The sequence below is a fragment of the Ascidiella aspersa genome, chromosome 1, assembly GCF_963924565.1.
Source record: "Ascidiella aspersa chromosome 1, kaAscAspe10.2, whole genome shotgun sequence".
Lineage (NCBI taxonomy): Eukaryota > Metazoa > Chordata > Ascidiacea > Phlebobranchia > Ascidiidae > Ascidiella > Ascidiella aspersa.
The window spans coordinates 6379441-6391820 of record NC_139447.1 but is presented as its reverse complement, the minus strand read 5'-3'; the positions used below and the strand labels follow the sequence as shown (position 1 = coordinate 6391820).

Here is a 12380-nt window from a genome sequence, read left to right as displayed (position 1 = left end):
GTGGCTTAACTTTGATTTACTTTTACCCTCATATATTTTGTATTTATTTTGTTTACACTTTGCACTATATCCGTAAGTATGGCATTTATGTTGTAATTACCCGAAACAGCTAAAACCCTTTTTGTTTCCATTTGCTGGATTATCACCAACGTACTCTCGTTAGTTATAGAATCCCCTTCGATAGCTCAGTTGGTAGAGCGGTGGACTGTAGCGGTTTAACAACACAGAAATCCATAGGTCCCTGGTTCGACTCCGGCTCGAAGAATACGTTTTGTCGTTAGGTACACCGAAATGTATTTTTCAATAAACTTAGCACCAGTGGCTTAACTTGATTTCATTTAACCTCATATCTCTTTATTTTATTTGTTTACACTTGTTATGTCATTTATGTTGTAATTCCCCGAAACAGCTAAAACCCTTTTTGTTTCAATTTGCTGGCTTATCACCAAAGTACTCTCGTTAGTTAGAGCATACCCTTCGATAGCTCAGTTGGTAGAGCGGTGGACTGTAGCGGTTTAACAACACAGAAATCCATAGGTCCCTGGTTCGACTCCGGCTCGAAGAATACGTTTTGTCGTTAGGTACACCGAAATGTATTTTTCAATAAACTTAGCACCAGTGGCTTAACTTGATTTCATTTAACCTCATATCTCTTTATTTTATTTGTTTACACTTGGTATGTCATTTATGTTGTAATTCCACGAAACAGCTAAAACCCTTTTTGTTTCAATTTGCTGGCTTATCACCAAAGTACTCTCGTAACGTCATAGCATCCCCTTCAATAGCTCAGTTGGTCGAGCGGTGGACTGTAGCGGTTTAACAACACAGAAATCCATAGGTCGCTGGTTCGACTCCGGCTCGAAGGATATTTTTTGTCGTACGGTAAACTGTAATGTATTTTTCGATAAACTTGTCAACTGTGGCTGAACGTAGATTTAGTTTCATCCAACATCTTTTTAATTGCTTTGTTTACAATTTTGCGCTTTATCTGCAAGTATGTAATATATAATTCCCGAAACGGCCTAAAACCTATTTGTTTCAATTTGCAGGCTTATCACCAACGTACTCTCGTAACGTCATAGCACCCCTTCGATAGCTCAGTTGGTAGAGCGGTGGACTGTAGCGGTTAAAACCACAGAAATCCATAGGTCGCTGGTTCGACTCCGGCTCGAAGGATACGTTTTGTCGTTAGGTACACCGAAATGTATTTTTCAATAAACTTAGCACCAGTGGCTTAACTTGATTTCATTTAACCTCACATCTCTTTATTTTATTTGTTTACACTTGGTATGTCATTTATGTTGTAATTCCCCGAAACAGCTAAAACCCTTTTTGTTTCAATTTGCTGGCTTGTAACCAACGTACTCTCGTAACGTTATAGCATCCCCTTCAATAGCTCAGTTGGTCGAGCGGTGGACTGTAGCGGTTTAACAACACAGAAATCCATAGGTCGCTGGTTCGACTCCGGCTCGAAGGATATTTTTTGTACTTAGGTACACTGTAATGTATTTTTCGATAAACTTGTCAACTGTGGCTGAACGTAGATTTAGTTTCATCCAACATCTTTTTAATTGCTTTGTTTACAATTTTGCGCTTTATCTGCAAGTATGTAATATATAATTCCCGAAACGGCCTAAAACCTATTTGTTTCAATTTGCAGGCTTATCACCAACGTACTCTCGTAACGTCATAGCACCCCTTCGATAGCTCAGTTGGTAGAGCGGTGGACTGTAGCGGTTTAACAACACAGAAATCCATAGGTCGCTGGTTCGACTCCGGCTCGAAGGATACATTTTGTCGTTAGCCCGAAATGTATTATTCAATAAACTTAGCACCAGTGGCTTAACTTCGATTTACTTTTACCCTCATATATTTTTATTTATTTTGTTTACACTTTGCACTATATCCGTAAGTATGGCATTTATGTTGTAATCTCCTGAAACTGCTAAAACCATTTTTGTTTCAATTGGCTGGCTTGTAACCAACGTACTCTCGTAACGTCATAGCATCCCCTTCGATAGCTCAGTTGGTAGAGCGGTGGACTGTAGCGGTTTGACAACACAGAAATCATAGGTCGCTGGTTCGACTCCGGCTCGACGATACGTTTTGTCGTTAGGTACACTGTAATGTATTTTTCGATAAACTTAGCATCAGTGGCTTAACTTGATTTCATTTAACCTCATATCTCTTTATTTTATTTGTTTACACTTGGTATGTCATTTATGTTGTAATTCCCCGAAACAGCTAAAACCCTTTTTGTTTCAATTTGCTGGCTTATGACCAACGTAATCTCGTAACGTTATTGCATCTCCTTCGATAGCTCAGTTGGTAGAGCGGTGGACTGTAGCGGTTTAACAACACAGGAATCCATAGGTCGCTGGTTCGACTCCGGCTCGAAGGATATTTTTTGTCGTTAGGTACACTGTAATGTATTTTTCGATAAACTTGTCAACTGTGGCTGGACGTAGATTTAGTTTCATCCAACATCTTTTTAATTGCTTTGTTTACAATTTTGCACTTTATCTGCAAGTATGTAATATATAATTCCCGAAACGTCTTAAAACCTATTTGTTTCAATTGGCAGGCTTGACACCAACGTACTCTCGTAACCTTATGGCGTCCCCCTTCGATAGCTCAGTTGGTAGAGCGGTGGACTGTAGCGGTTTAACAACACAGAAATCCATAGGTCGCTGGTTCGACTCCGGCTCGAAGGATACGTTTTGTCGTTAGGTACACCGAAATGTATTTTTCAATAAACTTAGCACCAGTGGCTTAACTTGATTTCATTTAACCTCATATCTCTTTATTTTATTTGTTTACACTTGGTATGTCATTTATGTTGTAATTCCCCGAAACAGCTAAAACCCTTTTTGTTTCAATTTGCTGGCTTATGACCAACGTACTCTCGTAACGTCATAGCATCCCCTTCGATAGCTCAGTTGGTAGAGCGGTGGACTGTAGCGGTTTAACAACACAGAAATCCATAGGTCGCTGGTTCGACTCCGGCTCGAAGGATACATTTTGTCGTTAGGTACACCGAAATGTATTTTTCAATAAACTTAGCACCAGTGGCTTAACTTGATTTCATTTAACCTCATATCTCTTTATTTTATTTGTTAACACTTGGTATGTCATTTATGTTGTAATTCCCCGAAACAGCTAAAACCCTTTTTGTTTCAATTTGCTGGCTTATGACCAACGTACTCTCGTAACGTCATAGCATCCCCTTCGATAGCTCAGTTGGTAGAGCGGTGGACCGTAGCGGTTTAACAACACAGAAATCCATAGGTCGCTGGTTCGATCCGGCTCGAAGGATATTTTTTGTCGTTAGGTACACTGTAATGTATTTTTCGATAAACTTGTCAACTGTGGCTGAACGTAGATTTAGTTTCATCCAACATCTTTTTAATTGCTTTGTTTACAATTTTGCACTTTATCTGCAAGTATGTAATATATAATTCCCGAAACGTCTTAAAACCTATTTGTTTCAATTGGCAGGCTTGACACCAACGTACTCTCGTAACCTTATGGCGTCCCCCTTCGATAGCTCAGTTGGTAGAGCGGTGGACTGTAGCGGTTTAACAACACAGAAATCCATAGGTCGCTGGTTCGACTCCGGCTCGAAGGATACGTTTTGTCGTTAGGTACACCGAAATGTATTTTTCAATAAACTTAGCACCAGTGGCTTAACTTGATTTCATTTAACCTCATATCTCTTTATTTTATTTGTTTACACTTGGTATGTCATTTATGTTGTAATTCCCCGAAACAGCTAAAACCCTTTTTGTTTCAATTTGCTGGCTTATGACCAACGTACTCTCGTAACGTCATAGCATCCCCTTCGATAGCTCAGTTGGTAGAGCGGTGGACTGTAGCGGTTTAACAACACAGAAATCCATAGGTCGCTGGTTCGACTCCGGCTCGAAGGATACATTTTGTCGTTAGGTACACCGAAATGTATTTTTCAATAAACTTAGCACCAGTGGCTTAACTTGATTTCATTTAACCTCATATCTCTTTATTTTATTTGTTTACACTTGGTATGTCATTTATGTTGTAATTCCCCGAAACAGCTAAAACCCTTTTTGTTTCAATTTGCTGGCTTATGATCAACGTACTCTCGTAACGTCATAGCATCCCCTTCGATAGCTCAGTTGGTAGAGCGGTGGAATGTAGCGGTTTAACAACACAGAAATCCATAGGTCGCTGGTTCGACTCCGGCTCGAAGGATATTTTTTGTAGTTAGGTACACTGTAATGTATTTTTCGATAAACTTGTCAACTGTGGCTGAACGTAGATTTAGTTTCATCCAACATCTTTTTAATTGCTTTGTTTACAATTTTGCACTTTATCTGCAAGTATGTAATATATAATTCCCGAAACGGCTTAAAACCTATTTGTTTCAATTGGCAGGCTTGATACCAACGTACTCTCGTAACCTTATGGCGTCCCCCTTCGATAGCTCAGTTGGTAGAGCGGTGGACTGTAGCGGTTAAAACCACAGAAATCCATAGGTCGCTGGTTCGACTCCGGCTCGAAGAATACATTTTGTCGTTAGGTACACCGAAATGTATTTTTTAATAAACTCAGCACCAGCGGCTTAACTTTGATTTACTTTTACCCTCATATATTTTTATTTATTTGGTTTACACTTTGCACTTTATCCGTAAGTATGGCATTTATGTTGTAATCTCCCGAAACTGCTAAAACCCTTCAATTTGCTGGCTTGAGACCAACGCACTCTCGTAACGTCATAGCATCCCCTTCGATAGCTCAGTTGGTAGAGCGGTGGACTGTAGCGGTTTACCACAGAAATCCATAGGTCGCTGGTTCGACTCCGGCTCGAAGGATACATTTTGTTATGTGTGGCTTGTAAACAAACACGACACACTCGCGTAATTTCTAAATACAGATTTATCCTTCTAAGCTTTTTTCATATAAGACACAGCGCAATCTTATATCTTGCTGCCAAATGTCAAGGAAATGTTTGCCTTATTCCAACGCTTAAATTCGGACATAAAAACAACAGAATGGCATTTTTCCTTGTAAAATACGTGTGGTAAACGGATTTAGGTAAGAATTCCTGCTAACGGTATTTTGCACTATCGATACAAATATGCCGGAAAGTTAAACAACATTCTTCCGTTGTATCGCGATACCATGCTCCGTACTAACTTCCGAGCGATATTGGGCTTAAAAAAAGTATACGGAAACACAAAAGAAATGATCGTTCGCTGCTCAATAAATTACCTATTACTCTTGTGCCTTTTTTGCCAGTTTAATTATTCCATTTAATAAAATATAAAAATAAGGATGCAATTAGAATATCGAAGTCTATATAGAAGTAGGTATAGGTTTCAAATGCCACTTTATTCACCTACTGGTATATACAGCCTACTTCTATATAGTCCAGGGGTGGAGTCCATGGAACCCTTGGGGGTACGTTAACTAGTTTTAAGGGATCCACAAAGGCCTAATTTACATCTTTGTGTATAATTGATAATAAAAGTTTTAAAAGAAAGTATTTAATAAAAAAAAATGATTTGCCACATTTTACCTAAATTTATCTAACCTTAATTTCAGTTTCACATTTGTTGGCCAGAAAACCAGCAGGTTCCTTAAGTCTATTTGTATTATGACGTAATCTCTTAAAATTGCATGTTGACCCTGGTTCAACGCTTCCAAAAAAAAAATTCTTTCTACGTTCAAATAAAACCTACAACCATTATGCTCCAATCTTTATCGCTCTTTTGCAAAAATGGACTTAAGAACAATCGGGCTTACCTGGTCCGCAAACTGTTGACCTCATTCCGCAAGTGGCGAGAGCTGGCATCACTTTGCAAGCCACTTCGAGGTGGGATCCAAAAGCGTCCATGTCTAGGTCGTACAAACCGAACGCGAAGTCTTTTTCCACCTAGAGAGACAAGTATCATAGCTTTGCTTGTTTAACTAAAGTTTTTTTGTTGCTTAATTTTGCATCGCAGCTGTGACCAGTTAGACCAGGGGTTCTTAAACTGGGGTCTATGGACCCCTTGGTGATCCGTGAATTAGTTTTAGGGGGCCCATGAAAGCCTAATTGAAGTATGAGTGTATATTAAAAAAGTATAGTCATCTTTTCAAAGAAAGCAGTTTAATTAAAAACAAAACGGTTTTGCACTGACTGTATTTAGACTTCATTTAACTTTCACATTTTTTAGACCGAAAACAACAGATTTATAAGATTTATTTGTATTGTGACGTCAATTTATGACGTCATTTTTTGAAAATGTTTGCCTATCGTGCTCCATGCGAAGCCAAAAAAATGTTAGGGGTCCGCGGTAAAAAAAAGTTTAAGAACCCCTGAGTTGACGCTTCGTTGATTGCATTAGATAAAATAAATGCCCGTGGCGATTTCTCGAACAGAGGCAGTTGGGAATAGTTGGTGTAGTATACTGACTAGGTATGTCCGATACTTGACATTTTAATCCCATGACGTCACCCTATATTCTGGAAAAGTATCGCGATCCGATCCGATAGCAACTGACGTCATATTTTAAGATAAATTTACCTTTTAAGTTGGAAACCTACAATGCAGGGGTCGGCAACCTTTCGTACGCCGTGTGCCAGTTTATGAATGATGTCAAAATATTAACAACTCGCGTGCCAAACATTTTTCTATGTTTGGTTTCGCACTGGCAATCAGGGCTGCGGAGTTGGTTAAAAACAATCCGAGTCCGACTCTGGCCAAATATCAGATTTCATTGCGTCCCGAGTCCGACTCAGCCTCGGTATTTCACCAATTTACGTAACTAAATTAAGGTGGGTATTCCGCAATCCACTCTAGGGTCATGGAAAATATGCCACAAGCATATGCCATTCCACCTTAACAATTTACAGTTTGCTGCCTTATCAGGGACGCCGGAGCGATTTCAGGGCAAGGGGGGCGACTTTTTTGGTAAGGGCAACATAGACCGCAGGCGAGCGTAGTGAGCCGAAATATTGGGAGGGCCGGGGGTATTCCCCAGGAAAAATTTTTGCGGCCACGTCCTCTAGATTGGCTTAACACACTTGGCTACACGCATTTTTTTATGAGAAACTGAGTACATGGATTTCTCGAAAAGAACATTAGAATCTTTTGTTCTATTGTTCTCTTGAACAATAGAAAACAGTTGAAAATTTAAGAAACTTTTAGTACTCGGCTTGAGCCAAGTTTCTTTTAAAAAAAATGCGTGTACAACACTGCTTTATGATTTCCGTCGCATAATAATTAACGTTGTGAAAGCAATATACCAGGGGTTGCCGACCCCTGCTATAATGGGACGAGTACCGATACTATTACTTGGTATCAGGTATCGGCTCCGATCCGATATTATTTAGTTACGTAAATTGGCGGAATACAGGCTGTAGAGTCAGGGCCGGACTCGGGACTCGACGAAATCGCACATTTGACCGGAGTCGGATTCGGGACCGGGAGTTGGACTCGACTCCGCAGCCCTCGTTTATTCTTCATTTACACCAGAAGAGCGATTTCTATCTATGGATTTGTGACGTAACGTCTAAACATTGTCGTGCTCTTTCCAAACAAAACCTATAGATGAGCACATGGAAGAGGGCTTTTTCTTTTTGAAGGCCATGGAAAACAAATTCAGTTTACAGATAAAACAAAACTAAACTGAAATAAATGACAAAAAGGCTTTCTACTTACTTCCTTGCACAGTATTGGGTTGCTCTCGTAGCCGCCGACCTGTAGCGTGTCGCCCTGTCGCTTGAGGTAGAGCGAGCCGTCGTGGTCGCGCACGTTAGGGGTGTCCTTTACCCCCTCGATCGGCTGTGTCACCACGTAAGCATGCTTGTAAGTCACCTGTGGTGTCGGCAGGCCCACCATCTTGAAATGAAAAAAAAAAAACGATATAACCGGTCTGTTTCGTTTAGGCCAGTGGTTCTTAACCTTTGGTAACCTGTCGAACCCCTATGTTATTTTACAAGCGTTTGTCGAACCCCATATTTTTGCTCAGTATTTGTTTCTTCCTCCTAGCAGCTGAAACCGAGCAGATTTAAATTATAAACTTGCATTTATATAGGTTAAATTGGCCAAACTTTTAATTTATAACGCTACGTGACACTTAGGCACATAAAATAGATTCGAATTTAGCTTGAAATAACAGCATTTATGTTTTTGAGGACGTTCTCGCCGAACCCCAAGGGTTTAATGGTATAAACCCAGCGGTCTCGTTGGCTTTCAAAATGTCGTTGTTTTTATTACTGCAGCCCAGTACTTATTTGAGAATGTTCGTGTTTGTTTATCAGTCACTCCCACAGATAACAAAATATATCCTTCGAGCCGGAGTCGAACCAGCGACCTATGGATTTCTGTGGTGTTAAACCGCTACAGTCCACCGCTCTACCAACTGAGCTATCGAAGGGATGGAAAAACGTTGAAAAGTTACTTGGTATTATGTAACTATGTGACGGTTTGCAACCGCGTATCCTTATTGGCGGGGGACTGTTTATGTTGCCTAACATGATTCATTAGGATGAAGTTATTTAGAATAACTGATGTTGCATTTTGCGTAACTTTACTATTCTGCTCTTTTTAATTAAGTAGTTTTAGATGTTTTTTAACACCCTTGTTAGTTCTGTTTGGATATCACAAAATGTTTAAAAGATACTGACTGTGTTGGAACAGGTTTATATTTTAATATGAACAATAAAATATTATTTCATTAACTATGACATACTTACGGATAAAATGCAAAAATCTAAACAAAACAATTAAAAAGAGACGGGGTCAAACCAACTCAACATTTGGTCACTGGTGATCAGTTTATCGAGAAATACAGTTCTGCGTACCTAACGACAAAAGTATCCTTCGAGCCGGAGTCGAACCAGCGACCTATGGATTTCTGTGGTTTTAACCGCTACAGTCCACCGCTCTACCAACTGAGCTATCGAAGGAGTTGTAAGTTTGTTACTAAATCAAATTGGTATAAACCCAGCGGCCTTGTTGGCTTTTAAAATGCTGTTGTTTTTATTACTGCAGCACAGTACGTATTTGAGAATGTGCGTGTTTGTTTATCAGTCACTCCCACAGATAACAAAATATATCCTTCGAGCCGGAGTCGAACCAGCGACCTATGGATTTCTGTGTTGTTAAACCGCTACAGTCCACCGCTCTACCAACTGAGCTATCGAAGGGTTGGCAAAAACCTTCAAAAGTTACTTGGTATTATGTAACTATGTGACGGTTTGCAACTGCGTATCCTTATTGGCGGGGGACTGTTTATGTTGCCTAACATGATTCATTAGGATTAAGTTATTTAGAATAACTGATGTTGCATTTTGCGTAACTTTAGTATTCCGCTCTTTTTAATTAAGTAGTTTTAGTCCTTTTTAACACCCTTGGTGGTTCTGTTTGGAAATCACAAAATGTTTAAAAGATACTGACTGTGTTGGAACAGGTTTAGATTTTAATATGAACAATAAAATATTATTTCATTAACTATGACATACTTACGGATAAAATGCAAAAATCTAAACAAAACAATTAAAAAGAGACGGGGTCAAACCAACTCAACATTTGGTCACTGGTGATCAGTTTATCGAGAAATACAGTTCTGCGTACCTAACGACAAAAGTATCCTTCGAGCCGGAGTCGAACCAGCGACCTATGGATTTCTGTGGTTTTAACCGCTACAGTCCACCGCTCTACCAACTGAGCTATCGAAGGAGTTGTAAGTTTGTTACTAAATCAAATTGGTATAAACCCAGCGGCCTTGTTGGCTTTTAAAATGCTGTTGTTTTTATTACTGCAGCACAGTACGTATTTGAGAATGTGCGTGTTTGTTTATCAGTCACTCCCACAGATAACAAAATATATCCTTCGAGCCGGAGTCGAACCAGCGACCTATGGATTTCTGTGTTGTTAAACCGCTACAGTCCACCGCTCTACCAACTGAGCTATCGAAGGGTTGGCAAAAACCTTCAAAAGTTACTTGGTATTATGTAACTATGTGACGGTTTGCAACTGCGTATCCTTATTGGCGGGGGACTGTTTATGTTGCCTAACATGATTCATTAGGATTAAGTTATTTAGAATAACTGATGTTGCATTTTGCGTAACTTTAGTATTCCGCTCTTTTTAATTAAGTAGTTTTAGTCCTTTTTAACACCCTTGGTGGTTCTGTTTGGAAATCACAAAATGTTTAAAAGATACTGACTGTGTTGGAACAGGTTTAGATTTTAATATGAACAATAAAATATTATTGTATTAACTATGACATGCTTACGGATAAAATGCAAAAATCTAAACAAAACAATTAAAAAGAGACGGGGTGAAACCAACTCAGCATTTGGTCACTGGTGATCAGTTTATCGAGAAATACAGTTCTGCGTACCTAACGACAAAAGTATCCTTCGAGCCGGAGTCGAACCAGCGACCTATGGATTTCTGTGGTTTTAACCGCTACAGTCCACCGCTCTACCAACTGAGCTATCGAAGGAGTTGTAAGTTTGTTACTAAATCAAATTGGTATAAACCCAGCGGCCTTGTTGACTTTTAAAATGCTGTTGTTTTTATTACTGCAGCACAGTACGTATTTGAGAATGTGCGTGTTTGTTTATCAGTCACTCCCACAGATAACAAAATATATCCTTCGAGCCGGAGTCGAACCAGCGACATATGGATTTCTGTGTTGTTAAACCGCTACAGTCCACCGCTCTACCAACTGAGCTATCGAAGGGTTGGCAAAAACCTTCAAAAGTTACTTGGTATTATGTAACTATGTGACGGTTTGCAACTGCGTATCCTTATTGGCGGGGGACTGTTTATGTTGCCTAACATGATTCATTAGGATTAAGTTATTTAGAATAACTGACGTTGCATTTTGCGTAACTTTAGTATTCCGCTCTTTTTAATTAAGTAGTTTTAGTCCTTTTTAACACCCTTGGTGGTTCTGTTTGGATATCACAAAATGTTTAAAAGATACTGACTGTGTTGGAACAGGCTTAGATTTTAATATGAACAATAAAATATTATTTTATTAACTATGACATACTTACGGATAAAATGCAAAAATCTAAACAAAACAATTAAAAAGAGACGGGGTCAAACCAACTCAACATTTGGTCACTGGTGATCAGTTTATCGAGAAACACAGTTCTGCGTACCTAACGACAAAATGTATCCTTCGAGCCGGAGTCGAACCAGCGAGCTATGGATTTCTGTGGTTTCAACCGCTACAGTCCATCGCTCTATCAACTGAGCTATCGAAGGAGTTGTAAGTTTGTTACTAAATCAAATTGGTATAAACCCAGCGGTCTCGTTGGCTTTCAAAATGTTGTTGTTTATATTACTGCAGCACAGTACGTATTTGATAATGTGCGTTTTTGCTTACCAGCCGCCGATGACAAAATGTGTCCTTCGAGCCGGAGTCGAACCAGCGACCTATGGATTTCTGTGTTTTATACCGCTACAGTCCACCGCTCTACCAACTGAGCTATCGAAGGGATGACAATGCACTTCAAAAGTAAGCTCCTATTAGGCAGCTGTGACGGCTTGCAACCGCGTATCCTCATTTGCAGGGAACTAATTGTGTTGCTTAACATGTCCCCAATAACTGCTAATGGTTAGCCATTTCATTCGATCTGCCTGCCAAGGGTTTTATAGAAACATAACGTAACTATATGATGCAAATAAAGGTGATTTAAATTCCGCTGTTGTGGATTTCGGTGCCTTTTAATTCTGACTTACAACAGTGTTTTTTAAACTGAGTTTCGTGAAAAGGTTTAGGTGGTCCGCCCAAACTCTTCCAAATGATTTGATTTATAAATAATATTAGTCGGGGATCAATTCGCCCGAAAATCATTCCCGAAAATTTAAGGGATAGAGTTAGGCATCTGATAGCTTATGGACAGCTAGTAGTCTGTGTGAGTGCCGATTTGAAGAAATTATTATGAAGTTATTTAAACTAAATGCATTTTTTATTTGATGGTGCCGGGTAAAAAATGCCAGGTGAAAAAAGTCCGACAACCACTGGCTAACAATCATGGCGTTTAAGTAGTCGCGAGCGCTTTCGTGTTTGTTTGTATATGTGTGTGTGCGCGTGTGTGTGTGTGCTAACTCGCGAGCGCGTAATCTTGCCTTCGTGTGAATTTGACAGCTTGCATGCATGTGCGTGTGTTAGTATGTGTGCGTATGTTGGTATATATGTGTGTGTATGCGCAAACGCTTTCGTGTTTGTTTGTATATGTGTGTGTGCTAACTTGCGAGCGCGTTATCTTGCGTCCGTGCGAGTTTGACAGTTTGCGTGCGTGTGTGTGTGTTAGTGTGTGCGTGTGCGCGTGTGTGTGTGTACAACAAAGTGTGTGTAGAACAAAAGAGATTTGTCGTAAAAGCTGACAAT

General features: G+C 39.7%; 1 protein-coding gene and 18 non-coding genes across 19 annotated transcripts in view; 10 read left to right on the top strand and 9 right to left on the bottom strand.

The window, feature by feature from the left end:
* LOC146166763 (sarcosine dehydrogenase, mitochondrial-like) overlaps nt 1-12380 on the bottom strand; it is a 51195-nt gene that overhangs the window by 25073 nt on the left and 13742 nt on the right. Inside the window, exons 6-7 of the mRNA XM_083384952.1 lie at nt 7685-7864; nt 5785-5914 (exon numbers count right to left, since the gene is read on the bottom strand). Coding sequence (XP_083241078.1) covers nt 5785-5914; nt 7685-7864 — 310 coding nt within the window. The remainder of the gene's footprint in view (nt 1-5784; nt 5915-7684; nt 7865-12380) is intronic.
* On the top strand, nt 1087-1176 carry Trnay-gua (transfer RNA tyrosine (anticodon GUA)). The gene is given in 2 exon segments: nt 1087-1123; nt 1141-1176. It is a non-coding gene; the product is annotated as a tRNA-Tyr (tRNA).
* On the top strand, nt 1698-1788 carry Trnay-gua (transfer RNA tyrosine (anticodon GUA)). The gene is given in 2 exon segments: nt 1698-1734; nt 1753-1788. It is a non-coding gene; the product is annotated as a tRNA-Tyr (tRNA).
* On the top strand, nt 2311-2401 carry Trnay-gua (transfer RNA tyrosine (anticodon GUA)). The gene is given in 2 exon segments: nt 2311-2347; nt 2366-2401. It is a non-coding gene; the product is annotated as a tRNA-Tyr (tRNA).
* On the top strand, nt 2624-2714 carry Trnay-gua (transfer RNA tyrosine (anticodon GUA)). The gene is given in 2 exon segments: nt 2624-2660; nt 2679-2714. It is a non-coding gene; the product is annotated as a tRNA-Tyr (tRNA).
* On the top strand, nt 2925-3015 carry Trnay-gua (transfer RNA tyrosine (anticodon GUA)). Its single transcript is given in 2 exon segments — nt 2925-2961; nt 2980-3015. It is a non-coding gene; the product is annotated as a tRNA-Tyr (tRNA).
* Trnay-gua (transfer RNA tyrosine (anticodon GUA)) lies at nt 3538-3628 on the top strand. The gene is given in 2 exon segments: nt 3538-3574; nt 3593-3628. It is a non-coding gene; the product is annotated as a tRNA-Tyr (tRNA).
* On the top strand, nt 3839-3929 carry Trnay-gua (transfer RNA tyrosine (anticodon GUA)). The gene is given in 2 exon segments: nt 3839-3875; nt 3894-3929. It is a non-coding gene; the product is annotated as a tRNA-Tyr (tRNA).
* On the top strand, nt 4140-4230 carry Trnay-gua (transfer RNA tyrosine (anticodon GUA)). The gene is given in 2 exon segments: nt 4140-4176; nt 4195-4230. It is a non-coding gene; the product is annotated as a tRNA-Tyr (tRNA).
* On the top strand, nt 4453-4542 carry Trnay-gua (transfer RNA tyrosine (anticodon GUA)). The gene is given in 2 exon segments: nt 4453-4489; nt 4507-4542. It is a non-coding gene; the product is annotated as a tRNA-Tyr (tRNA).
* Trnay-gua (transfer RNA tyrosine (anticodon GUA)) lies at nt 4763-4850 on the top strand. Its single transcript is given in 2 exon segments — nt 4763-4799; nt 4815-4850. It is a non-coding gene; the product is annotated as a tRNA-Tyr (tRNA).
* Trnay-gua (transfer RNA tyrosine (anticodon GUA)) lies at nt 8312-8402 on the bottom strand. The gene is given in 2 exon segments: nt 8312-8347; nt 8366-8402. It is a non-coding gene; the product is annotated as a tRNA-Tyr (tRNA).
* On the bottom strand, nt 8845-8934 carry Trnay-gua (transfer RNA tyrosine (anticodon GUA)). The gene is given in 2 exon segments: nt 8845-8880; nt 8898-8934. It is a non-coding gene; the product is annotated as a tRNA-Tyr (tRNA).
* Nucleotides 9084-9174, bottom strand: Trnay-gua (transfer RNA tyrosine (anticodon GUA)). The gene is given in 2 exon segments: nt 9084-9119; nt 9138-9174. It is a non-coding gene; the product is annotated as a tRNA-Tyr (tRNA).
* Trnay-gua (transfer RNA tyrosine (anticodon GUA)) lies at nt 9617-9706 on the bottom strand. Its single transcript is given in 2 exon segments — nt 9617-9652; nt 9670-9706. It is a non-coding gene; the product is annotated as a tRNA-Tyr (tRNA).
* On the bottom strand, nt 9856-9946 carry Trnay-gua (transfer RNA tyrosine (anticodon GUA)). Its single transcript is given in 2 exon segments — nt 9856-9891; nt 9910-9946. It is a non-coding gene; the product is annotated as a tRNA-Tyr (tRNA).
* Nucleotides 10389-10478, bottom strand: Trnay-gua (transfer RNA tyrosine (anticodon GUA)). Its single transcript is given in 2 exon segments — nt 10389-10424; nt 10442-10478. It is a non-coding gene; the product is annotated as a tRNA-Tyr (tRNA).
* Trnay-gua (transfer RNA tyrosine (anticodon GUA)) lies at nt 10628-10718 on the bottom strand. Its single transcript is given in 2 exon segments — nt 10628-10663; nt 10682-10718. It is a non-coding gene; the product is annotated as a tRNA-Tyr (tRNA).
* On the bottom strand, nt 11395-11484 carry Trnay-gua (transfer RNA tyrosine (anticodon GUA)). The gene is given in 2 exon segments: nt 11395-11430; nt 11448-11484. It is a non-coding gene; the product is annotated as a tRNA-Tyr (tRNA).